At 44.8% G+C, this 27,882-nt stretch overlaps 1 protein-coding gene across 1 annotated transcript in view; it reads right to left on the bottom strand.

Annotated features, from left to right (window-relative positions):
- KIF1A (kinesin family member 1A) overlaps positions 1-27,882 on the bottom strand; it is a 2,072,061-nt gene that overhangs the window by 1,483,406 nt on the left and 560,773 nt on the right. Inside the window, exon 11 of the mRNA XM_078667093.1 lies at positions 9,124-9,199. Coding sequence (XP_078523219.1) covers positions 9,124-9,199 — 76 coding nt within the window. The remainder of the gene's footprint in view (positions 1-9,123; positions 9,200-27,882) is intronic.

Raw genomic sequence — 27,882 nt, 5'->3', positions numbered from 1 at the left:
TGAATGGTTGTTGCAACCTGCATCCTCTGCCTTATGTGCACTTCATTTCATGGGACTGACATTTGGGCCATGCATAAGATATTCAGTCATATTGTGTGCACTGCCAAATACCAGGGATATTTAAGCAGGGGCCTTGAGTCATTCAAATGTCAAAGTCCCCATTGAGGGTGCAAGAAAAGCTACGCGGTATACTCAACAGATTTGACTCAACAGTTGCCAGTGTGTTTTTCTTGCAACAGAGTAAGAGTTTGGAGGTACCGGCTTGTCCTCCTATAGCACCAACTGAATCATAGGAGTGACATTGCAAATGTGCCCACTGTTGGAGGGGTCTGGCTGGACAGGAAAGATGGCAAATGAGTTATAGAGGTTCCCAATCAGAATCCTTTACAATCCTGCAAAATTTAATATCCCAACAGCCTCATATAACCTCTATAAGGTTGCAATAGACCAGCTGCACTGCTGCGGACACTACCCTGATATGTGACACACCAGAGGGAGCATAGGGATCTATTAAAAGTGGCACTGTGGATTCACCGGGCTGAAAACGAAGAAGGTAATGGGCTGTACAGTGTAAAGTACCCCAGACAGCAACCATGGGACACCTAGCATGGAGCGCGTGTAGTGAAAGAGGCACTCTTGTGGTTTGGCACCCTATCATGACCTTCGACTACCACCATTTTAATTGACTTCAGTGTGTTATTTTACCCTAGACTTAATGTAGGACGGTTCTGCATATGCCTGCTTCTCTTCTGTCTTGTAATCTTGCTGTCTTTTAGTGGGAGCTGTCACGGAGTAGAACAGCACTATTGGCTTTGACATGGCCTCATGTCATCTTATTTTCTGGCTTTGCCTTGCTGCTCGCACGTAGCTGCAAAGTGGGGAGGGCATGTTTCTGCTCCTCACTTGTTTTTTGCTCATCACTGACCAGAGTGAACTGGATATTATCTGTAGAATGTGCAACCCTGCCTTGAAGTCAAAATACGGGAGCTTGGCCAGCCCCTGTCTTGGCCTTGACGCAGACTGGTACAGCCAGCATATGCCTGCTTCTCTTCTGTCTTGTAATCTTGCTGTCTTTTAGTGGGAGCTGTCACAGTGTAGAACAGTACTATTGGCTTTGATATGGCCTCATGTCATCTTGCTTTCTGGATATTATCTGTAGAATGTGCAACTCTGCCTCGAAGTCAAAATACGGGAGCTTGGCCAGGCCCCGTCTTGGCCTAGATGCAGACTGGTACAGCCAGCTCGCTTCTTTCTCATGAGAAGGGGGCGAAGTTTTATAGGAGCTTTGTCTTACGTTGAGTAATGGTATTAAAGCTGGGAGCCTTCGGGGGCCAGGTGGAAGTTCACCACAGAATAGACGTATTGCTGTGGAGGTGAAGGAACTTGAGTCTTGATTGAACTCCCTCCTGGGCTGGTGATGGGCTTCCCCCAGCTAGAGTTGGCAAGGATCATGCCAATTCAATCTGTGAGGTGTTCCTAACCATTTTATATATATATATATATATATATATATATATATATATATATATATATATATATATATATATATATTCTACTCTTTGCTACTTGTATATACTTCATTTTATTTCAATTGTTCATTTAATTGTTCACTTGATATTTGGGAGTCTGCAATTACTGATATATTCAGCATGCCTTTTAAAAAATATTGCATTAATAAACTTGTGTGTTATTTTACATGCACCTGGATTTGTTTTCTTACCTTCCCTTAAGGGAGTGCTGTGTCTTTGCCTCGTCTTTTGGGATTGTTGCTCAAACATGTATTATTTAAAGGTGCAGAGGTAAACTTCCCTCACCTAAAGTGAGTGCTGCTTAAAGTATATTATTTAAAGTTGCAGTGGTATATTTGCCTCCAAAGTGGGAGTGCAGGATTTGGGTGTAGCCTATTGGTGAGAAGTCACATTCATTACAGTGTGGATGGCCATGGGGCAAGGCGACAGAGGCAAGAGCAACAGGTGGTCGCCGGTGCCATAGAAGACAAGGTTGGAGTTGGTGTCTCCGCCCCACTATTTGTGACTCCAGGCTGCTGATGGTCCTCTGGGAGGCCGCAAGTGAGATTCATTTCCAAAGAGATTACAGCTGAGTGGAATGAGACACAGGTGAAGGTCAAAGGAGGGCACTGATTGTGAGAGGTGGAAGGGGCATCAGTGATCAGTGGATGATTGATTAATTGATTGACTGATTGATTGATTTTGGGATTTCTAAAGCATGACAGATACCCAAGGATGCCTCAACATTAAATTGCCCATAGTGACCAACAGCGGTTGCTCCAAAGGCCAGGAAGAAAATCAGTTAGAGAAGAGTCATGTCTTCAGGAGGTTCTGAAAGGATAACAAGTTGTCACTTAATCTCAGCTGACATTCATTTAAAAAAGGTGGGGCCATACTAAAAAAGGCTTGACCGCCTTGTCTGATGAGCTTTGTTTTTGGTACACCTACATGCCCTTTGCCTGCTGCTAAGTAGGAAAATCCCCAGGTGACATAACTCCTGAAGTAGGAGGACCTGAACAGTAGTAGGCTTTATGTGCAAGAAACAGAACCAGATTGTTTATTTTTTTACTGGCATGCAGTGAAATGTTTCCAAATATATGGATGCTGCATTCTGGATAATATGGAGTCTTTGTAGCAGATACTGTCAAGGCGCAGATAAAGAGCATTTCCATAAACCAATATCAATCCAATCAGCACCTGGACAACTGTCTTCCTTGTGGGGGTAGGCAGCAATGGGAAAAGTTTAAGATGATAAAGCAAACTGAGACAACTTTATTTATGTGTGCGAAAAAGGTTACCTTGCTATCCATGATGATCCCCAGATTCCTTGCACTTGTCACAGGTGTAGGATGATGGCTAAACTGTTCCAGGTACCAAGAACGGGACCATATAGGTGTCCACTTGCCTAACAGTAGTACTTCAATTTTTTCTCCCTTAAGTTTCAAACAGTTTGCCTGCATCCAACTTTCTAACTTAGTCATGAAGGAAGAGAAGTTTCTCCTACATACCTTCACATTCTGTGCAACTGATACCACATTGTGGGTGCCATCCACTTAGGACATCAAACAGAACTGACCAGGAGTGTGAAAAGCTAAAGCCTGAAACCCCTAAAGCTCCTAAGGGAGTGGGTCATGAAAGACTTAGGCTAAGTTACAGAGGGCAATTGTGGCGTGCTTACACTGAGGTCAAAGAGTAGTGCCCAGGAGTGAAAGGTGCCCCTGTGTGAGCTAACTAAAATTGGGGTAAAAAGAAGACATTGTAAGGATGAATAAAATGGTGGTGCATCATGGAGAAAATTAAAGTAAGATTGCTGGAGAAGGAACTGGCTTCAAATGTTCCTATTTCATGAGATCGCAAAAATGGCAAGGGGAAAACACTAGAAGTAGTTAAATGTCTGCTTACAAGGGAAATTATCTCCACCATCAATCCAAATCCGGAAACCGTGGAGTACAGTAGTGTACAATAGTGAAAAACAACTTCAGGAGTTTTTCACTACCAGGACATGTAAAACTTACATCCACATGTCCTACCTTTTTAATGCTATGTACTCTGCCCTATGAGCCTTTAGAGTTTACCTAAGAGGTGACCTATGTGTATTAAAAAGGAAGATTTAAGCATTTATTTTCCTAAGTCCAAAAACTGAACTACAGGCTGCAATGGCAGGCCTTTACTTCTTTAGTGGGTGGCACAAGTAGTAACATTTAATTTACAGGGCAGGCCCTAGGTGCATGGAGTAACATATACTAGGAACATATACGTAAATGACATGTGCCGAGTAAACTAAATGTGCCAACCAGGTGTAGGCCAATTTTACTATGTTTTAGGGAGAGAGCACAAGGACTTTTGCACTGGTTAGAAGCGATAAAAGTGCAGATTTGTAACGCCAACAAAAAGTGAATTAAGAAAAACAGAAGGTGTGAAGGCAAAGAATTTGGTGGAATACCACACCAAGGATGTAAGATCTAACATGCATGGACATACATGAGTCAGACCTTGTGCCACCATTATGATGTCAATTCTAGAGTACTGCTTAAGAGGGCATAATAATAATGAATCCCAGTTTTGAGTGAAGACAGTGGCAGTATCCATGAACAAGATCTTATGGACATGAGATATGAGTGAGAACTGTATGTGAATGTCTTGTAACTACCAGTGGTGTCTGTTGAATACCAGCAAAAAAATTATATTACCACACAAAACAAAAGGGTCTTCCTACATAGCTATAATGGAGTAGGTGCTGAAACATAGCAGAGATATCCTTGTTTGGTGCATACATCAATCAAACAATCATTCAGGGGTTTTTAAAGTGCGCTATTCCCGTGAGGGTCTCAAGGCACTGGGAGGGGGGCCTCCGGATCAGTTGAAGAACCGGGTCTTGAGGCACTTCCTGAAGGTGTGCAGAGTGGGGGAGCGTCTGGTGTTGATAGGGAGCTCATTCCAGGTCTTTACAGCGATGTAGGAGAAGACTCATCCACCTGCTCTGGTTCTGCAGATGCCTGGGGTCTCTGCCAGGGTGAGGTCGGTGGAGTGGAGGTTTCTTTTGGATACGTGGAAGGAGACTCTTTCGTTGAGGTATTTGGTTCCGATATTGTGGAGGGATTTGTAGGCATGGGTGAGTAGCTTGAAGGTCACTCTCTTCTTGATGGGGAGCCAGTGGAGGTCCTGTAGGTGCTGGGTCATTTGCTTGTGTTGTGGGGTTTCAAGGATGAGTCCGGCTGCAGTGTTCTGTATGGTTTGGAGCTTGTGTATCAGAGTTTTGTTGATTCCGGCGTAGAGGGGGTTGCCATAATCTAATCTGCTGGTTATGAGTACGTGGGTGATGGTCCTTCTGCATTTGGGGGGATCCACTTGAAAGTCTTGCGGAGGATGTGGAGGGGGTTGAAACAGGTGGAGGCAACGGTGTTTATGGTGAGGGAGGAGTCTAGGATGATGCTGAGGTTCCAGGTATGGTCCGTCGGGGTGGATGGGTTTCTGAGGCTGCAACATCTTTCGTTCCTTCTTGGAAGCTGATTCTGGTGTCTGTGGGAAGTTGGCCTGGTATATGCTGTCCACTAATTAAAGTGCTTGTGAAATGAGGGACTTGATAGCCCCTATGCCAAATGCACAGCTTCGTGCCGCATCTTAGCGTGCACATTTATTCAAAATCTTTTTCAAATCTTCATTTTCTCCAACTGTTAACCATATTCAGACTCATATTTCTCAAACGTTGATTCACTCATTTATCCAAAAATCCACAATCGGGTCAAGTGCTAATTTTCAGGTTTCTTGCATTCAGACAGTGCCAATCCAGGCCTTCTTGAAAGAATACGATTGATGCAAGAAGTCCATCACAAGCAGTCTTTTATTTTCCAGATAAAAAAAAACAATGCATTTCGGGCCTCCTCGTGCCCTTCTTCGGGGGTCACTATAAGTCAATAATAATACAAACAAATCATTAGCACTTCAAATTCTCAAAGAACAAAGTTATAGCATGCTTTCAATAAAAGAAACATTTCATCGTACCTAAGACCTGACCTTATAATAGATTATCCCAATGCAGCTCCCACTGTTTTCACTGAGTCATCACACATCCAGTCCTTCGAACTCGGGAGATGAACCCACATTCTCAACAATATTAGTGCTCCTGCCAATACCCCTCCCTCCCTCCACTCCACAGGGGCTGCCTCCACCGTCACAGGGGCCCGGGCTCGACCGCGCCCACCTCACCTCAGTCGGCCCAGTGTTGTCCCAGCCTCTGCAGCGGTGTCCGGGACCTGCTCCTCCACCGCGCCGACACCCATCTTCTCGGCGCTGCTTCAGCCCTCCGGGTTCCCAGCATCTCGCCTCCAGGCAAAGACCGCTCCGCCCACCGGTCCGCTCCCGCTGAGGGCCTCCGACGTGCAGAGCTCACTCTCCTTCCCCACTCTGAGACTCAGGTGTTTTTTTTCATCCAGCCCGCGGCAGGAGCCCCAGCAAGGGCCCCCACCGATATGCACGGTGACCTGTCCTCTGATGGCAGCTCTCACCCACCTGCAGTACGGCCTCAGGTCTCCCTCAGTAGTGCCGCCGCCATTTTGCGCCGCCCCGGAGCCAGGGATCTCCGCCAAGAGAAAACGGTCAAATGCCTAATTTACAGCTGAGCGAGTGTCCGGCAAGCGCAGCACTCCTCTGCCAGGTCCCAGCACCGTCCAGCCCACCAGGGTATCGCGCTAATTCAGGATGAATGAGGGGAGCCTGCTCCATCGGCCTCCTAGCCACACCCCCCAAGCTAGCCTGGGTGATGAGGGGGTGTTAGCCCAAAACCACTCCCAGGATTCTTGTTTCCAGTTCAAGGAAGACCTGGCTTGGCAGTTTGGGCTGGACTGATCCCATAAGGTACGGGGTCAAGATTGATTTGCACATAGCTGGGTCTGAACTGAGGTGCGAAAGTGAGCTAAAGAACGATTAAGGATTTACCCAGATCTGTGACTCAGAGCGAGTGTCTGAAAAGTTTCAGCACTCCGTCCATCATCTTCTTGTGTTTGCTTTGTTCACCCTAAGTTGGCAGGGAATGCTCAGACGTGGGTCCCTTGCTCACTTTGCCACTTGAATCAAGCTAGCCTGGCTCATATGTGGTGTTACCACGAAACCAGTCCCAGGATGCTTGTTTCCAGTTCAGGGAAGTCCTGGCTTGGCAGTTTAGGCCGGACTGTTCCCATGAGGCACAGTGTCAAGATTGATTTGCATATAGATGGATCTGAACTGAGGTGGCAAAGTGAGCTAAAGACCGATGATGGATTCAATCCAGATCTGTGACTCAGAGCGAGTGTCTGAAAAGTTTCAGCACTCCGTCCATCATCTTCTTGTGTTTGTTTTGTTTATCCTAAGTTGTCAGGGTATGCTCAGACATGGGTCCCTTGCTCACTTTGCCACTGTATTCAAGCTAGCCTGGCTGATGAGGGGTGTTACCCCAAAACAGGTCCCAGGATGCTGGTTTTCAGTTCTTGAAAGTCCTGGTTTGGCAGTTTGGGCTGGACTGTTCCCATCAGGCACAGGGTCAAGACTGATTTGCACATAGCTGTGACTGAACTGAGGTACTAAAATGAGATAAAGAACGATGATGGATTCAACCCAGTTCTGTGACTGGGAGCGAGTGTCTGAAAAGTGTAAGCACTCCGTCCATCATCTCCTTGTGTTTGCTTTGTTCACCCTAAGTTGGCAGGGAATGCTCAGACGTGGGTCACTTGCTCACTTTGCCACTGGATTCATGCTAGCCTGGCTCATATGTGGTGTTACCCCAAAACTGGTCCCAGTATGCTTGTTTCCAGTTCAGGGAAGACCTGGCTTGGCAGTTCGGGCTGGACTGTTCCCATGATGCACAGGGTCAAGACTGATTTGCACATAGCTGGGTCTAAAGTGAGGTGGCAAAGTGAGGTTAAGAATGATGATGGATTTAACCCTGATCTGTGAGTGGGAACGAGTGTCTGAAAAGTTTCAGCACTCCGTCCATCATCTCCTTGTGCTTGCTCAGTTGTAAGCAACACAATTAAAATGCTGTAGTTGTGCTACACTATGGGCATAAATCTTAAAGAACCGTTGTATATAAGAGTAGCACATTGCCTCATTGATCATTGTATTCTATAGTAACATTATGCATATTTCATGATGTCATATTTAACAGCCATAAAAAGAAAAATACTTTCGACTAGTTGTTAGAACACATACTATTGCAACATTTAGAAAATCTAAGGCCATTTTTTGAAAAAGACTAATGTTGATTTCAAAGAAATGCTTTTAATGACCTTCCCACATAACAGACCACCACCCAGAAGACAGTCTACCACATAAATTAATTGTTGCATACTGTGACAGCGTCGCACAGAACTCACTCTGGAGCAGAAAGGTGAATTCGCTCTTTTAAAGGGATTGTTGGGACCCAATTTAATGTCATCTGGCAGGGGCCTTGCCTGGGTAGCTGGATTGATGTCTGGCATGGTGGATAGATTGCTGGAGATCCCTGAGACAGGGATGTACACAATTGCTGCAGAGACAGTGCTGTGGAGCTTCCCGTTATTTACCTTTAGAAATGCTCAGGGAGCAGAGTAGCCTCAGATTGGACCCCTATTATTCCTGCTCTCATTGGTTGAGCCCGAGGGTTGGGCCAGCTTCACAAGCAGGCTTTCATTGGCTGAAATTGTAGCCACTAAAATAGCTACTCTGGGGGCAGGCCAAAACCATCAGTGAAAGCGTTACCTCTTTCAAAAGTCAAAATCTGTTGGAGCTCGGAATGCAGCTTCCCTGGGTGTGCCTCCTATGCCTCCCATACTTGGGTGGTCCCCAGGGGCACAATTATACGTGACCAATACATTTAGTGCGGTGATGCAGACACCAGCACTAACATGAAATAGTCCAACCCCTGATGCACGGTACTTGGCAGGGCTGACTATCCCACCTGCTTTGCCAGTGATGACATTGGCCCCCACATATGTGAGTGAGAAATTGTATTTATTGAAATACAGTCCTCTCCATATATGACACACCAAGCCTTCCAGTTCTCTGCCGTACCACATAGCCTAACTGGCAAAAACCCCGACAGAAAGTACCAACTACCAGATAAGATGTGTGGGAAGGGAAATGGGACAAGGGAAAGGGGAAAGGGTGCATAAGGGATAATTATACAAAGGGGAGATATTGTATCTTAATAGTAAAGATGACAACAGGTTCCTACAGAACATTTTTGTACATGTTTAGGTTGGTATGGCTACAGTAAAAATGAACATATAAAGCCCTAAAAGTTCACTACCCTAGAGTGATTCCTATAGACTCTAAAACTTAATATTCAAAATGATACCTAGACCCATAGAGACATCTCAAATATAGGAAGAGAACTTGATTAGAGGTAGGTAATTCATTAAAGGAACATTTAGGGGCCATTCCAAGGATTCTCTCAATAGTAAATTGTAGGGCTCAGAAAGTTCATCATTACATTGCAGAAAGATAGGGAGTGCAAAGACCACTTCATGTGTGGGAGAAACAGAGAATGACCCAGACTTCTTTCATACAGAGGGACCTCACCAAGATCAACATGGCTCCTTATACATCTAGTGTCAACCTCACAGAACACAGAGGACAGAGGGGACCAGAACCATTTTCCTACCCAGATTTTCCCGCAAGAGCCAGGTGAGCACGGAATCTCTGTATGGAACAAAATCTGTCTTCTTTTTCTTTTTGTTCTGAAAGAAAGAATAATATTTATTTTATTTTTTTATTTTGCATGAAACAGCATATACTGAGTACAAAGTGTATGATACATTTACATCAGTTGCATAGACCAGCAGGTGTGTCATCATTAGATGAACATGTGCAGTTGAATATTGTAATTATAATTGCATTTATATAGCGCTTACTACCCCTGACGAGGAGTCAAAGTGCTTTTCGGCGAGTAGCACGCTACTCCAGAACCCCAAAAGGATTAGTGGTGAATAGTATACTGCGATGTGAAATTAATTTGAGGGGTGGACATGTGAGTTTGTTATTTGGATTGAAAGAGGATAGTGGAGGGATAGATGAGGGAAGGGTTTGCATTTATATAGAGCTTGCTACCCCTGATGAGGTATTGAAGCACTTTTTTGTCAGGTAGTACGCTACTTCGGAACCCACACAGGATTAGTGGGGAATAATTATAGGGAAATATTACATTATTTTGAGTGGTGTACATGTGAGTCTGTTAATTGGATTGAAAAGGATTGTGGAGGGATAGAAGATGGAAGCGTCTACAAGTGTATTTGGAGATCATAGCAGTAGAGGAGGTTTGGGATGAGTAAAGGGGAGGTGCAGGGGCAGAGTCAGAGGAAAGGGTTTAGAAAGACTTGCTTGGGAGATCTGAATAGTAAAAGAGGTTGGAGATGATGCAAGGAGGGGTAGAGGAGGGACAAGTCTATAAAGGGTTGTTTTGGGGATCATAGTAGTAGAATGGGGTTTGGGATGAGTTAGAGAGTGGAGGTAAGGATATATTGAGAGAGGTATAGGGTTAGAAATAGGGTAGTGCATTGGAGAGAGTAGTAGAATGAGATTTGAAATAAGTCAGAGCGTGGAGGTAGAGGATATATTGAGAAGTAAAGGGTGAGATATAGGGAAGTGCATTAGAGATGCAGAATTAGATGTAGCGTAATGAATATAAAGAACATTGAAGGTATATATGCATTAGGAAGGTAATAAGGAAGAGCACTCCAGTGGAGAGGGCTGAGCAGGTAGGAAGAAAAAATGAAATTGCACACAGTGGAGGGTAAAGGTTGGAATTTAGATGGAAAGGGTATTCGCTTGGTCAGAGAGGGAACATCATCAAAAGTTTTTAAGGGCCAAGATTAGGGCTTTGAACTGGGACAGGGAGCAAAACTGCTTTAATATGTTAGAGGGAGGGCGGTGTATGTTACAAAAGGGTGAAAAAAACGTATTGTGCAATGTTTATAACTTTGTTTGTGGGGGTAAGGGCATATAGGTGAAGATCCAAAAGTCAGATTTTGCAGTAGTCCAGTTTGCTAATTACAGCACATTTATGAGATTGTTTGATGTGTTGAATGGAAGGCAAGTACATACTTTTCTAAATGTCTGTAAAATAAAGAAGTCCAAACTCATTTGAGAATACAAATTTGACTGCAACTTATTTGACTGGGAGGACATGATCTAGGTTGACAGGGAGGAGTGTATTAGAGAAGTACAGAAAAAGAGAGGTTGATGGTGGCAGAAAGATAAAGAGTTTGTTTGATAGACAATGTGAACATTAGCCGGAACACTACCATCCAGTGATAATTAACTTTGAGGCATTTGGAGAAACAAGCGTGCAGATGAGAGGTGGGACAGGAGAAGCAGAACAATACTTAAGGGTCATCAGAGTACATGTTATACCAGAAGCCAGTTAAGATAAGGAAGTGATAATAATAAGCAGAAACTAGGTATTCACTATATCAATGGCAGATGCATAGTGGAGGAAGGTGAGAATATAAGAGAGTACATTGTGATGGGCAGGAATTAGAAGTTACAAATCCAAAAATTACTAGGGGCTTTTCTGTGAAGCTGATAGTATAGTAAATAAATGGGAAGGCTCAATAAGATTGTTTTAGCAGAGACATAAGGGGAGCCTATTGTAAACACACTGTTCAAGCATTCTGAAGAAGAAAGATAGCAGGGGAAAAGAATGACTGTGGTTAGATAAGATGCGGGATCAGCAATACATGTTTTAGAAGCTGTTGCACTACATCTAAATTAAAGAAATGATGTACTTGTCTTTTAGAAATGACAGTTTTAAATGTGAGCTAAGTGAGCTAGAGGGGAAAGAACCATGGGTTTTATATTTTTCGGGGCAGAAGGGGGTTGGTTTGCCTAAAAATCAAAAGGAGCTTGGTAGGGGAAAGTGCAGAGATGGATGTGAAAGATGCAGTACCAGAATGCCATAATCAAATATTATCTGACAAAAATATTGTGGCCTTAATATGTTTGACAAAAATATCCTTATTGGAGTTAATAGAAAGTCTACAACCTGATTACGCTAAATTTAGTCCTTGCCCTCCCTACTAAATTCAACACAGATGGTCTTTTATTTGCTTGATAAAAGTGGTTGAGGGGAGTAAACAATTCAAGATTATACTTACAATGTAGTCATGCTTAAAAGACCACAGACTCCGAATTTCAGTTTATTGATTTTATTATACGGCCAAAAATAATTGAATGTAAACACACCTTAAAATCAGAAAATATAAGTACATGAAAATCAATACAGAGCCAAATCTACGAAGGTAATTCATTCGGCATAAGAGGCATAATGTGATGAACTCTAAAATCAAAATGCAACTCAGAATTGAAGCTGAGTCAAAATCCTTTTTCATGAGGAAGGAAAACAAACGTATCTTTCCCTACACTGGTCTCACTGAGGGTCCTGCCTAATTCCCTTATATCATACCCCAAAGGTGTCAGCATGTGTTGACTTCCTAAGAAGTACTCACGTCAAATGGGTCAGATAGCTTCAGGCTATGGAGCTCGCTCTAAGATGCTCCTTCTCCTCCGAAAAATGCAAGAAGTCTGTCTTTTTTTTCTGTCCCTGCGCATCATACAAAAAGTTCAGCCCCCCCCCCCCCAAATAAGTCACATGATGAACTGGTTCACTTGCAATATTTTTCAATAGATTTCCATAGAGGGCTTAATTAAGTTCTTCTTGTCTTCCAGTGGCCTTGGGTTTCAGATAGGCCAGGCACGGAAGGCATCCTCCCTTCCCACCTTTCAGTCATATTTAAAGACATTCCGGGTATCTCTTTAAAGCTAAGAATAACGAGGTTGAATTCCTGCACCTGCAGTAGGATGAGAACATACTGTCTTCGCATACAAAAAGGATTCATTTAATTATTTCTTGAGCAACCAAGGAGACTTGAAATCAACAACATCCTGCAATTCTTGGCCTACTGTGCACGCAACTTAAACAACACAGTTACATTATATGGTTATAATGTCATCCTGCACATTATGCATGCAGAAATTCTAATTGTCTCTAATACATGTAAAATCCTGCTTGGATGTGTACACTAAATTTCAATACTTATATAGCGTGAATAAATGCATCTTAATAAGCATAAACTACTGCAAACGATAAAATATATGTGAGTGTGTTTAAACCATGAGTATAATGCACCCATACAATTTAGAGTGCTGTAAGCGCTCTATCACCATGCAACAGTACCTTTGTAAACACTTATCTCCGCTATCATGGCTCTAGACAATATTTAGGACATTATATTTATAGCATAAGATATTTCTGACTACGATATGTTTCACATACAAACATGTAACGTAAGCTCTGGTTCTTTGAGCAGGTAGGATGAGGAGGCGGTGGGAGTATAGTGGGGGGTAATGTGAGTGAGGATTACATGTTGAGGATATTTGAGCAAATCATTTAGCAAAGCTATTAGTGTGAGTGTGAGTGAGGTAGTAGTGCAGAATGGTGAAAGAAGCCACTGTGGAGTTTGCAATAGGTGTTTGGGTTTTATATGGAGAGAAGACATGACTTTCTGATAATATTTGTCCAGATCCATGATGAGGGTGATTACTAAAAATGTGTAAGTTTCTAGGTGTTTGAGGCGTGGACTTTTTCCACTTGCATAGTTGAGATTGCAAGTTGGTTTTCAGGGATGGGCTGTCTGAATATGGTCAAGGGTGACCATTGGGTGTCCAAGTGTTGAGTGTCCTGAGTTGGAAATACACATCTGGGCAGACATAACAATGTTACTGTACTTGTCAAAATGATTGGGACAAAATGAATTTGAGAGGTTATTGTGAAGTGGGTTAAGCTAATCTGGGATGGAGTCAGGGTAATTGAACATGAACATATGAGGATGGTTGAGCTTATGTCCAGGTGTACGGTATTGGAGATAGTGTGAGTGTCAACTACTTGAAGGCTGCTACATGAAGATAGATCTAGGGTAGCCTGCTGGAGTTGATGACCACAATGAGGTTGGGTGAGTTAACAAGTGAGTGAGTAGAAGGCATACACACATTGGTAAGTGCCTCCTGAGCTGGTAATTGAGAGAAGAGATTATTTTGTGCATAGTTCTAGAGGTTAAAAGTCAGGCTATCGAGGATGATGGGTAAGGCTTTATTGTTCAAGTATGTGTTAAGAGTAAGAGGGTCTTTGAAAAAGGCTAACGGCTGAGAAATGTGTGTACTGTAACCAAAGAGATGCACTATCATGGGTGGATTTGGAGCAGGGTTACCACCACTACGACTTGGCAGCCTAGTGACAGATGGGCTACCTAGTCAAGGATTTCCACTTGTGGAGATAGCTGAGGCTTCGCTGATGGAAAACCGGCACTTTACCTAGCTTCAAATGAGACATGAAAACTGTATGTTTGGCGGGCCAGAAGCCCTACCGATATTTGGATATGCTCCCATTCCAGACTCAAAATAACCCACGTAGTCACGGGCATAAAAATATATAGGAGTACAGGAAAGCACACAAGCACATCTTTAATGTTTAGCTTATGGGTTGCAGGCCACTGGTCGTGTAGAATTTAAGGTACAGAAATGATTATAGTGTTATGTGGGCTCATGAGTACTGCTTAAAGTCTATAGGCAGGTGAACAGTCTGAAGGGCACATAGTAACAATTTCTTGCAATTTGGTATGGGTGGTATGATGTTTCCAAGTGCATAAATTCTGCTTTGCATTCAAAAGTAACTACAACCCCTACAAAAGCTAACTGTGAAAAGCTATGCCAAGATGGGCTTCCAGAATATGCAATTATTTTAAAAAGGTGGAGTTTTGAACAACATGGACAATGAACTAATAAGCTGGTCTGTATAGATCGACCCGCATATTGGGTTGTAAGAGAAAACATTGCCCCTTTGTATTGATAAGTACCACAATGAAGAATTTACTCTTTGCATTATTGGTCTCTGGTAGGTGGAATGTAGATTTATTGACCTAGAAGACGAATGAGAAATTGCAATAAATATTTAAACATTTTTGTTTTAAATGAATTGAAGGGTTTTGTTTAAAATCAGCTTTGGACCAATTCTGTGAGAGAGGAAATCAAAACTTACGCAGAGATTTTTACCATTTGCATAGTTGAGATTGCAAGTTGGTTTTTAGTGATGGGCTGTCAGTATATATTTAAGGGAGACCATTGGGTGTAAACTTTCCAACGTTAAAACTCTCTATATGGGAATACTGCTAACAAAAAGTGGAGGAAAGGGGACATGAAGGCCCTAAAATTGTGTAAATTATTCTGACATTCACCAGAGAGAATAAAAAGAATGGGTTATGTAACAAATAATAGTAATAATGTAAGAGGAAGAGCAACTAGCAAAAAAGAATTAGAAGAAAAACAGGAACATCGACTATTTTCTCACAGAAATACTGCAATAAGGATCAATAGAAACAGAAGACCGGAGTACTATTGAAAAAGGGCATTTCTAACACTGAAACACAAGCTTTCATTTAGAGGAGAGTTGAAATAAACTTTCACCCCGAGCCCCTGCACTCTCGAATGTTGGTGTTCGAGGCTCTCTTCCACCCGCAGGTTTGACCTGCGCTCATCCCTCGTGGTCCAATGGACCTCTGTCTCCTTTCTCTCGCTCCACTCTTTATCTCCATTTTTCACTCATTCTTTCACTGATTTAATCTCCCCCTCTCACTCTCCTTCTTTGTCTTTCTTCTGTTTTCACTCATTTTAAACTGATTTCAATCTATCCCTTTCACTCCCCCTCTGTCTCTTTCTTCCGTTTTCACTTGTTTTTTCACTGATTTCATCTCCCCTTTTTCTGCCTGTTTTTCCCTGTGGCCCTTCCCCCCAGCACGACCAACGTGGCCAGCCCAATCCAGCTCCCCTCCCCGCTTACCAGCTGTCTAGCCCTCCCCAACCCCTACTTAATGGCGGTCGTACGCAGTGGGCGTGCAAAGGCAAGCCCATCTGCGCTTGTCCGCGACCCGATCGCTACCAGCGCCAGGAACCCTGGACCTCCGCATTGCCAATGCTATGACCCAGCGGCACTCCACGCTCTCAACCTAAGACTTAACAACAACTGCAAGCTAGCATCATCAGCCGACACCCACGGACCCTTCAGCTTTCACCACTGTTGGCACACCTGCAGCACAGCCTAGACCACAGACCCGAAGGCCCTGCAATGCATCCTCCTCAAGGTCCGATCCCTCCACAAATACGCCACCAAAATCTGGGACCTCCTCGACAGCACCATCCCAGATGTAGCGTTCTTCACCAAAACATGGACCAACAAAACCTCGGGACCAGACATCGCCATCGGCATTCCCCAAGGATACAAGATCTCCAGGTACGGCCGCCCCACCCGCCCGGGAGGAGAAATCGCCATTGTCCACAAATCCACCCTGCGCCTGAGCACACTCCCTGACAAGCCCACAGACCTGATGGAATACCTTCACTTTAAGATACTTGCCAGCCCTACCACCACCCTCTGAGGAACCTTCATCTACCAACCCCCTGGACCCCGCCGACTTTTTGCCAACTCCATCACGCATATCATTTCCCCACATGCCATCGCGTCCACCAACGACACCTTACTTGGAGACCTCAACTTCTACCTTGACAACCAACTGGACCCCAGCACTACATCCCTCCTAGACAACCTCTACAACATTGGACTCTGCCAGATCGTGTCTGAACCCACGCACTCAGCAGGACACACCCTCGACCACCTCTTCACAACATGAAACTCCATCACCTTCAGCCACACCACCGAACTCCCATGGACTGACCATCAATGCGTCCACTTCACCTTCAGAACACCCACCATCCACAGGCACCAGCACCTGCTACCACGAAGAAACTAGACCAGAATCACCGACGACCAACTAACCTCATCACTCAGCAACTCCACCCCAACCATCGCGGAAAACGACGACGCCAACACAGCAGCCCGAACCCTGCACAGATGGATCTCTGACAGCGCCAACACCATAGCCCCCTGAAGAAAAACAACAACACCCACGCCAAGAAAGCCAGATGGTTTACCACTGAACTTCAAAAGTCCAGACGCACTTGCCGTCGCCTCAAAAAGGCCTGGAGGAACACCAAATCCACAGAAACCCACAACTTCAAAGCCACCACCAACGCCCACAAACAACTAATCAGAAAAACAAGAAAAAAAGCGATTGAAGACAGAATCTCCACTCACGCACACAACAGAATAGAACTCTTCAACATCATCAAGGAGTTCGCCCACCCCACTACCGACATTTCTCCCTCACAAGACCTCTGCGACAAACTCAGCACCCTTTTCCACCACAAAATCAAGAGCATCTACGACAACTTCGACAAAGACAGCCAACACACTAAACCCTCACCAACCACCCCCGACACCCTGAAGCCAGCGATCGACAACTGGACAGCCCTCACCACTGAAGACGATGAAGTCAATCTACACCGGGGCCCCCACAGACCCCTGCCACCACCACATTTTCAACAGAGCGGCCGACACCATCGCAGCCACGCTCTGCCACACCATCAACCGTTTCTTGGCAACCGACTCGTTCAACGATGACTGGAAACACGGCGAGATCCACCCCCTCCTGAAGAAACCCTCGGTGGACCCCACCAACCTCAAAAACTACAGACCCATCTCCCTGGGAAGTCATAGAGAAATCCATCAACAGCCAACTCGCCACATTCATCGAAGAGCACAACATCCTCGACTCGAATCCGGCTTCAGAAAAAAACAGTACGGAAACCGCCCTCTTCGCCGCAACAGCCGACATCCGCACCCTAGTGGACAAAGGAGAAACAGCAGCCCTCATCCTCCTCGACCTCTCGGCGGCGTTGGACACAATCTCTCACCACACCCTAATACGCACACTCCATGACCCAGGGATCCAAGACAATGCCCTCGACTAGATCCGTTCCTTCCTCTCAGGCAGAACGCAGCAGGTCAGACTCCCCCTTTTCCTCTCGGACCCTACACCAACCACCTGCGTAGTCCCCAAGGGGTCCTCCCTCAGCACTACGCTCTTCACTGTCTACCTGGCTCCACTCGCCCCCATCGTCAGAACCTACAGGTCAACATTGTGCCTTACGCAGACGACACCCAACTCATCCTCTTCCTATCCAAAGAACCCAATACCGCCAGACACAACTTTCAAGAAGGAATGAAAGCCGTTGCCAAATGGATGAACAACAGCTGCCTACAACTAAACACTAACAAAACAGAAGTACTCATCATGGGCACCGGACTAGCATACTTGAACAGCCGACTCAAATTGCACCCACCCTAAAGGACCCTACGATCAGCCCAGCTATCCTACGCTGTGGTCCCACGCACTAGAAAGACCAGATCGGGAAGCCGCTCCTTCTCCTTCCTCGCGGCCAGAGCCTGGAACGCCCTTCCGCTCCACCTCATACAGACAACATCGCTCCCCAGCTTCGCAAGAAACCCAAAACCTGGCTCTTCGACAGACCCCCACTTGATGGACTGGAACCTGCTACCTCCCCCAGTGCCTTGAGACCCTTTGGGTGAGTAGTTGCGCTTTAACAAACGCCTGATTTGATTTGATTTGAAGTCATTGACAAATATTCAGCCTGCCTTTTTCTTAGTTCCCCCGCGTCATTTAGAGGTTGGAGGAATAAACTTGTATTCTTTTTAAACTTTGTATGGCAATATACCTGATTGGCGCTTACTTGCTTGTCTTGTCGCATTTCACATTGCTGAGCCGCTTTCCGTTCCACCGCAGCTGGTGCTGTTTGAGTGGAGAAAGCAATTGGCTCACTTCCGCTCTAGGCAGGTTGGCGCTCTAGTTTCTGGCACACCCACACCTTTAAAACTAACGCTGTGACAGAAGTGCAGCAGATCAGATGCTAGTCTTCTTTATACACGCTGACTACACCACAGCTCTCTAGAATTTTATCAGTACTTGTGGGTTTTAAAATGCGTTTTTATAATCAAAAATAAACTTGTATTCTTTTTAATCTTTGTATCCCCATATACCTGATTGGCACTTACTTGCTAGTCTTGCCGCATTTCACATTACTGAGCCACTTTCCGGTCCACCGCAGCTGGTGCTTTTCGAGTGGAGAAAGCAATTGGCTCCCTTCCGCCCTAGGCAGGTTAGCTCTCTAGTTTCTCGTACACCCACGCCTTTAAAACCAATGCTGCAACGGACGTGCAGGGGATCAGATGCTAGTCTTCTTTATGCGCGCCGATTACACCACAGCTCTCTAGAATTTCATCAGTACTTGTGAGTTTTAAAATGCGTTTTTAATAATCAAAAATAAACTTGTATTCTTTTTAAACTTTGTATCCTCGTATACCTGATTGGCCATTACTTGCTAGTCTTGCCGCATTTCACATTGCTGAGCCGCTTTCCGGTCCACCGCAGCTGGTGCTGTTTGAGTGGAGAAAGCAATCGTCTCACTTCCGCCCTAGGCAGGTTAGTGCTCTAGTTTCTGGCACACCCATGCCTTTAAAACGAATGCTGCGACAGACGCGCAGCAGACGCGCGCAGCGGGCTCGCCGCTGGTTCGCCGCGCCCAACTGGGGCCAGAATCCAGGAACACTGGTCGAAAACTGGTTTACACCAGGGAGGAACTCAGCCTACTTAATAGTACCCTCTATATGCCGCCCCTCTTGGATTCAGTTGCTGAGCGGCTCTGGTCAGAAAATCTGCTAGCAGGCAGTATAAATCCTCAGACGAACCACGTGCTGACTCCGATGGCCAGAGACATGGGTCCAGAGGTACCCCCTAACTTAAAGATTGCCCTGCTAAATACTCGGTCCCTTCCTAAGCATAGTCTAGAAGTATTTACGCTGCTTCAGGAGAGGGTACTTGATCTCCTCACGTTACTGGAGACTTGGTCAGAGGACATTTCAGGGCCTGATAAAGTGGCCTCCCTTCCTCCCGAGTACAGTGCATTGACTTGCAATCGGCAAGGAAATAAAAGGGGAGGGGGAGTTGCAATTTTTACATGCACAATGTTTGCCACTGAGAAAATAGTAGAGGAGCGTCTGGATGGGGCTGAGGTTCTGGGAATTAAGTTGGGACTTACATCCTCATGTCTAATAGTAGTAGTGGTATTTCGTCCCCCGGGCCAACTCTGCTGTTTAACCATCTGTTCCAAGAAGTTATGAGTGATCTGTGCTCGAGGTATCAACAGATCCTGGTTCTTGGCGATTTTAATTATCATGTAGTTGGTCCGATCATTTCTTGGTCAGTCTCTTACTCCCTGTAGACAGCTGCCCCAAACATCGTTCTGTAGGATGGAGGGTGGTACGGAACTGGTGTAAAATCTAAGACGCTAAGCTGAGGGAAGTACAGAACCAGACAATACATCTTGGATCTCAGTCTTGGGATCCAGATTTGAAGTATGAAGAATTTCTACAACCGCTAAGGCTAGCCATTGATGAGGTAGCCCCTGCCCGCAGGGAAAGAATAGCAAATAGTAGGAAGGGGGCCCCCTGATACATGCAAGAACTGAGAGAAGAAAAACAAGCTCTCCGTCAATGTGAGCGACTTTGGCGGAAACCTTCTGATCCTGAATCAAAGGACGCTTACAAAGTAATGTTGGCCTGTTATAAAGCTTCAATTATTAGAACTAAAACTGCGCATTATGAGTCTAGGATTAGCAAGGTGGCAGATACTCAGAAAGAGACCTTTTACGTACTCAGAGAGCTGAGTCATCCGAAAGAGCCAAGGACAGTCACCAGTCAGGTTGACTGTGACAAGATATAGGATTTCTTTTTAACTAAGGTGGAAGATATTATCATAGACATAGATAATACAAGCATCACCCCCTACCCCTTGTCAGTGGAGGACCCGCCTGATTTTCAGGGTACTGCTCTCTCGGTGTTCCCTGTGTCGAATCACTGGATTTAGCTCATATTGTGACTAAAGTAAAATCAGGGTCACCTGAGGACCCTTGTCCACTGAAATTGTTTAAAACCATCATTCCAGTGATAGAGGATGAGGTATTGTCCCTATTAAATCTGCCTTTGGCGACAGGAAGGGTACCACAGAGGTTTAAGGAAGCCTTGGTGATCCTGTTGCTGAAGAAAGTTAGGGTGGAAGCCAAGATTCTCAAAAACTTCAGACCTATTTCCAGACTCCCCTTCCTGCCTAACGTCCTTGAACAACATGTACTCAAAGTCCTTTCTTCCTTTGATGAACAACATCGGTTATTACACACTCGGCAAGCCGATTTCAGGGCACACAACAGCACCGAGTTGGTGATGCTCTCAATGCTGGATGACCTGCAGCTTGCAGCCGATAAGAAGCCCCCCTCAGCCCTAATCCTATTGGACCATTCAGCTGCGTTTGACACAGTGAATAACTTGCAGTTGTTAGCCCGTGTCCGGCGGCTGGGAGTCACTGGGATAGGCCTCCAATAGATTACTTCTTTCCTGGAGGATCATTCTCAAAGAGTCCAATTAGGAGATCACACATCTAAGCGAGGAAACTTACAATAGGGGGTCCCACAGGTCTGTGCACTGTCCCCTCTGCTTTTTAATATTTACCTTCAGCCTCTGATAGACGCACTGGCCAGAACAGATTGTCGGGTGTTTAATTACGCTGACGATACTCAGCTAATTGTGCGTATTGACAATTCTCCTGATTCATAGCGTAACGTCCAGAACACCATGAACTGGATGACCTCTAATTCACTGAAGGTAAACCCAGATAATACAGAAGTGCTTGCTCTCACTTCAGGGGTCTTGCCCTGGTCCAGTTTTTTTTGCCTCAAGAGCTGGATACTACCCCAACAGTCAGCAGTGAGGAGCCTGGGTATAAAGCTGGACACTGGATTAACCCTAAATAACCAGGTATCTGCTGTCTTGGGGAGCTGCATTGGCCTGATGCTGCAACTTCGGAAATTGGTGAACTTGCTGTCTTCTTCCACCTTACAGACGGACGTGATGGCATTAATCCTGTCATGCTTAGACTATGGTAATGCAGTCTACATTGGGCTTCCCGAAAAACTCCTGGGGAAGCTCCAAGTAGTTATGAATGATGTGGCAAGGTTGATCTATAAACTGCCAAGAAGAGCCCACACCACCCTTCTGCTGCAGCAATTACATTGGCTTCCCATCAAGCAAAGGGTTAAATTCAAGGGCTGTGCATTGCAGGCAAGTCTCAGGTGATCTTTGATGTATTTGGGTGCCTCTCTGAACTGAGTCCTTATGTGCCCGGACGCTCTCTTCGGTCATCAGAGTTTTGCCTGTTAGTCTGTCCACATTTCAATAGAATGACTTTAGGGAGCCGGGCATTTTAAGTTACTGTCCTCCAGATCTGGAACAAACTACCAGACGGAATGCGTAAGGAAACCAGGTTACTACCATCCCAGAGGAAACTTAAAACCCCTCTGTTTTGGGAGGCGTTTGTATAAGCTTCCTCCGCTGTGTGTGGAGTATAGTTGCGCGAAAAGGATTCTGGACCTCTGATTTATGTTACAGCGCTTAGAGACCTTCCGGTAATTGGCGCTCTATAAATATAATTTAACATAACATTTTCCTGAAGGTGAATCTACTGGCGGTACACCTTGGTGGACCTAACACCAGTGGAAGTGGTTTAACCGTCATTGCCCTACTTAAAGCTTTCCCTCTGATGACATTTCCGAAGGAATTTGCTCTGTTCATGATGGCTATGTCAATCATGGACTGAAAAAATTCAGGGAAGTTCCACACTGTAAGAAATCTTTGCATGATGTTCCCTCAGATTTTGGGCCTATCTGCTTTAGAACTCTGTGCACTTTTTCCCTTCTTACCAGTAGTATAATGCCTGTGCTCCTCCATTTAAACATGGTTGAATTAGCTTATTCCTAATTGGAAAATGTAACCTACAGGTAAGTACCTACTATATAGTTTAGAACGTGAACCCAGGGCCTGAGGTTAAATGCCACTGGTGGACTGCAGCACCTATTGTGCCATTCACTACAGTGGCAGTGCAAACATTGCTTCAGGCCAATCTTCTGTAGCCTGACTGGGGCAGTGCAACCTGTTACAATAACTCTCTTAGGGCCAGATGTAGGTAGCCAAATACCTGTCGGTAACGGCCGATTTCGGCCGTTACCAACCGGTATTTGGCTTTTGAGATGTAGGTGGGTCGTTATTTACAGAATCGGTATATTTACCGATGCGGTAAATTTACCACTTCGGTACTTTACCGAATCGGTAAATATACCGATTCTGTAAATCCATATGTAGCTGACACTCCTAAGAGTGCCACAGGCCCTTAAGAGTCGGTATTTTACCACACAATCCTATTGTGTGGTAAAATACCGAATTCAGGTGTGCATACACATCTGTGCATGCACACCTGTGCAATGTGACACACAGACATGCCCTTAGGGCATGTATGTGTGCCACATGTCACACAAGCCGCCTGTACTTGGGGTGCTAGAGGGTGTCAAAGTGACACCCCCCTGCACCCTTGCAGGATTCGGTATTTACCGATTCTGTAAATACCGAATCTGTATTTCCCATTGATTCCTATGGGCTTCATGGCCCATAGGAATCAATGTGAAATACCGATTCGGTATTTACAGAATCGGTAAATACCGAATCTTACCGAATCGGTAATTGGAAAATAAGATTTACCTACATATGCCTCCTTCCTATTTACCTACTCTTAAATACCGAATCGGTATGATTCGGTATTTAAGAGTCGGTAAATAGGAATTACCTACATCTGGCCCTAAGAGAGGCAAAACCCTCCCTTTTAAATATTAGTAAATCAGCCCTATGTAAGCCCTGCAGCCTAGAAAAGTAGGGTGCGTGATATTTAAAAGTGGGACATGTAGAAGATTAGTGTTGCCATGTCTCTACAGTGACAAGGCCCTAAAAGCTATTTTCACTGTGGCAGGCATAGCTGTCCTTTGTAGAAAACTAGAGTACAGATTAAAATACTAATATTGTATTTCAGGAATGGGACATCTATAAAAACTATTAAATCACTGTATGTAACAGTTATTAAAATTACAATTCAATGGTGAAGTCGAATTTTAATACTTTAAAGGGAAAAGCAACTTTTAAGAAGTTACCCTTCACCTGCCTGAACTATCAGAATGCAAATCAGCATATGCCTCTGACAGCTCTTGGTCTATGCTCAGCCTTAGATCGTTATGAACGAGATGTGAAATGCATCCCAGGAGCATACAATACGCTCACCTGGGCGAGTAAAGATGAATCCTCTGAACTCCACAAAATATTCAGAGTGGGGGATGTGAGCATCCTGTAACATCATAATGTCAGATCCTGTTTGACAGGTCTGTTGAGCCGCATGTAATACTTGGTCCTTAAAAGACACAATAATGATGTGATTAGTATAGACTTGAGTCAGTGCTATATTGAAAATGTCCAGCCGGACAATCAACTTAATGAATTAAAAAATGAAAAACAAATAGGAGCACAACAATATAGTGGGACACAATTCTGCGTCCTACACATACACAAAACAAATACATTTGGACAGAAACATTTCAGGCAAGACAAGGGTAGCTTGTAGAAAATACGAATAATTAGGGCAAGTTTGGGAAAAACAGCTAGTGCACTCGTTTTATCACATTGGATTAATGTGCATGCTGTTTAAACAAGTCGATGACATTTCGATCCCTTGTAAAATACTGGGATTATCATCAGGCTGGGTATAATACAAGCCTGAATTATATAATGCCTGTGGAGAACTGGGAAAAAAGGAAGGAAGGCAGAAGGGGAGAAAAAATTAACAACCTGGTGCAAACTGCTGAGCATGCTAAGGTTAAAAACGCTGATGTCAGGAAAGGTCACAGAGAACTTGAATGAGCGAGGGCAGTAAATCAAAAGACTCATGCGTAGTGGTGTAAAAGCCTCCGTGAAAGGAACCAGTGAAACTTATTAACACACTGATATTACAGTTGCCTCGTTGAAAAAACAGCATGTGAATCTTTAAATCGCTAGGAAATAGCACACACACCAACGAGTCAATCCAGCATGCAAATAGATATCATGTCGCTGTGCCTGTGGATTTCACACAACCCATTCAACCCAATGTCTGATATGTTGTGTACAATGGATGTAGAATCCTTGTACAAGAACATTCCGCAGGTCTGTCTTGGCAATGACCGTTATCCAATGGGTGCTTGACTCCAGGCTTCGCCCTCATACTGTTCCTACTCTCTTTATACTCCAACTACTTGAACTCTGCCTCACAAGGAACTTTTTCTTCTTTGATAACGAATACTACCAGCAGGTCAAAGGAACATCAATGGGGGCCGTTTTTGCCCCCAATTTAGCCATACTTTTCATGGATTACCTTGAGATGATGGTAATCCTCTCCCCCACAAACCCATTCTTTTCCGGCGTCACATTATGGCGCTGTTACATAGATGATATCTTTTTGATCTGGCACAACAATGAGGACACACTCAACCAATTTCTACACTGGTTACATAACAATTGCCTAGGACTCAAATTCACCTTGTCCCTTGACAAATCCTCAATCGCTTTCCTGGATCTCACCATTTACCATTCTAACGGTGAACTACTCACAAAGTTATATAGGAAAACCACAGAGCGAAACACGCTACTTCAGTAAGAAAGCATTCACCCACGAGCACTACGTGACTGTTTATCATACTCTCAATTTTTACGTATCTGTCAGGGCTCATCTAGTGAAATAGCGTTTTACATTATCAAGGAGCGTAACTTGGGCGGAAAACTACAATTCCCATCATGCCATGCGCGCTACCCATGGACGCACTGACGCAAACACGCTCTTTGACGTATTGTCATCAGAGCAGTATATTTCAAGATGGCGCCCAGATGAGGACGCTGATTATTCCTGCCGATCTTGTTTCCTGAGCTAATCCGGATGGTAAGGGTGCGGTTGCACCACCCCTTGCTTATTTGAAAGTGCCTCCTGTGAATCTTGGAGTCTTCCAAGATTAATACTGCTTTTCCCCCCCATTGGCAAGACACACGTTTCCTCCGTGGTCTCTTGCGGGTGGATGATCGGGTATTCCTGCTTTTCCCCCGTTGGCGAGTCGCACGTTTCCTTTGCGGTCTCTTGCGCGTGGAAGATTGGGTATTCTGGCTTTCTCCCGGTGGCGAGACGCACACTTCCTTGGTGGTCTCTTGCGGGAGCAAGAACCTTTATTTTATTACAGAACTCCTTGAGGGAACTGAGAGAGTCTGACTTTACGTTTTGTGTTTAAACCTTTGGTACTGGGAATCATTACCTCTCACTATGAAGCAATAGTGTGTGAATAAGAAGCTCTCCCCGGTGATTGCGACTGGGGCTGCGAGCTATTCGCGTTTAACCAGTGACAGAAAACGAAGATTGCTTTTAACTGTGTGTAACAGTGTTTTTTAATTAGTTTGTGTCAAAAACGGTACTTCGTCAGACAATTCATACTTGGGGGCTTTTTATCACAGATTTTAACTGGGAATTAATCAGGCACTCTGACACCTTTTTCACGCTCTCCACTACTTCCCTACCTCTGTTGGTGGCGACTTGATCTCGCGTCTGGCAGCGGTGGGCGCCATCTTGGGGGTAGCGGGGTCAGCGCTCTAGTTGCGCAGGACTCCCGCCCTCCCAGTGTATTTAAGTTAGGCTCCCGGAGGCCGCGCTGCCTAAGAAGCTCTCCCCGGTGATTGCGACTGGGGCTGCGAGCTATTCGCGTTTAACCAGTGACAGAAAACGAAGATTGCTTTTAACTGTGTGTAACAGTGTTTTTTAATTAGTTTGTGTCAAAAACGGTACTTCGTCAGACAATTCATACTTGGGGGCTTTTTATCACAGATTTTAACTGGGAATTAATCAGGCACTCTGACACCTTTTTCACGCTCTCCACTACTTCCCTACCTCTGTTGGTGGCGACTTGATCTTGCGTCTGGCAGCGGTGGGCGCCATCTTGGGGGTAGCGGGGTCAGCGCTCTAGTTGCGCAGGACTCACGCCCTCCTCAACTGGCTATAAAATGTGTGTTATCTCCAGACGGCGCAGCGGGCGCGCCGGGCGCGTGCCGAAGCCGCGCCTAAGCCAAGCCCGTCTGCGCCCGTCCGAGCCTGGATCGAGCCCAGGGCCACCCCCCTTACACGTTTATTTTCGGAAAGGTTAATTTATACCGCCAATGAACTTCGTGATCTCAATAACACCTTACAGATAGATCACGAGCCTCCGATATGCATATTAGCGGACCCTATTGGGGGGCCTTTTTTATGCACTAGGTGCACTGATAAGAGCCCGGTCCCCCCAACCCTCATCCCTCAAATCTCCCGGAAACGTGTACATGCGGCACTTGTCAACGCCCGCTCGCTCCCTTGTCATAAAATTGACATATTGGAGCTGCTTAATACTCATGATATCGATTTATTATTTGTGACTGAGACCTGGGGAGACAATGCATCAGGACCGGACTTTAAGGCCGCTATGCCAGAAGACTACTGTGTTCATAGGCAGGACCGTATTGCTGCCCATAAAGGCGGGGGGATTGCAATTATATACCGCAATTGCCTCCGTGTAAAGACCATTGACCTCAAACATACAAGCAGTGAGGCTCTGGCCTTTACGATTATTCTCACCACCAACCAATCATTCACAGGTATTCTTCTTTATCGACCTCCAGGTTCTCGCCCAAACTTCCTTTCCCAACTTCATCATTTGAGCGAGTTAGCTGCTGATCATAAATATTTCACCCTCTTAGGAGATTTTAATTTTCATCTTGATCTAGTGTCAGATAAAGACACTGATCAGCTCATTCACGATCTTTCCGCTGTAGGTCTAGAACAGCTGATTACAGAACCTACACACGAAGCAGGCCACACGCTTGACGGTATATTTACCAATAACCCTTATATCGTCAAAAACAAATTACTTCCCTTAACGTGGTCTGACCATTTTGCTATTTTATTCGATATTAACAGCGAAACTGTAGCTCCCAATACTACATTTGCAAACTCTCATGTAATCTCTAGAGACTGGAAACATCTAAACTTTAATCAACTTGCAGAGACTCTTACTGATGCTTTTGCTAGTTCGGATAAAATAACCGCCCTAACACTGCAGCCACCACTTATACTTTTATTCTAGAGGAAGCTTTCAATATTTTAGCTCCTTCTAAAATATACAAACGTAATAGGAAGACCCCCTCGGCTCCATGGTTTACCGAAAATCTTAGACTCCAGCGACAATACTGTCGCAATATGGAACGACACTGGCGTAAAAATTATAACTCAGCAGACAAAATCATCTATAAAGCTGCTCTTTTTGGTTATAAGCAGAGCATAGTACGCGAGAAAAACTTCTACTACACCACCCAAATCGACCAAGCTTCTTGCAGCACGAAGAAACTGTTTGAAGTTGTCAACCATCTTTCCGAACCGTCTAATCCCCCTACTGAAACATCTCAAAATTTCTGCAATGCACTGGCCGATTCTTT

This window comes from Lissotriton helveticus, chromosome 11 (genome assembly GCF_964261635.1).
Source record: "Lissotriton helveticus chromosome 11, aLisHel1.1, whole genome shotgun sequence".
In the NCBI taxonomy this organism is placed as follows: Eukaryota; Metazoa; Chordata; class Amphibia; order Caudata; family Salamandridae; genus Lissotriton; species Lissotriton helveticus.
This window is presented reverse-complemented; position numbering and strand designations above follow the sequence as displayed.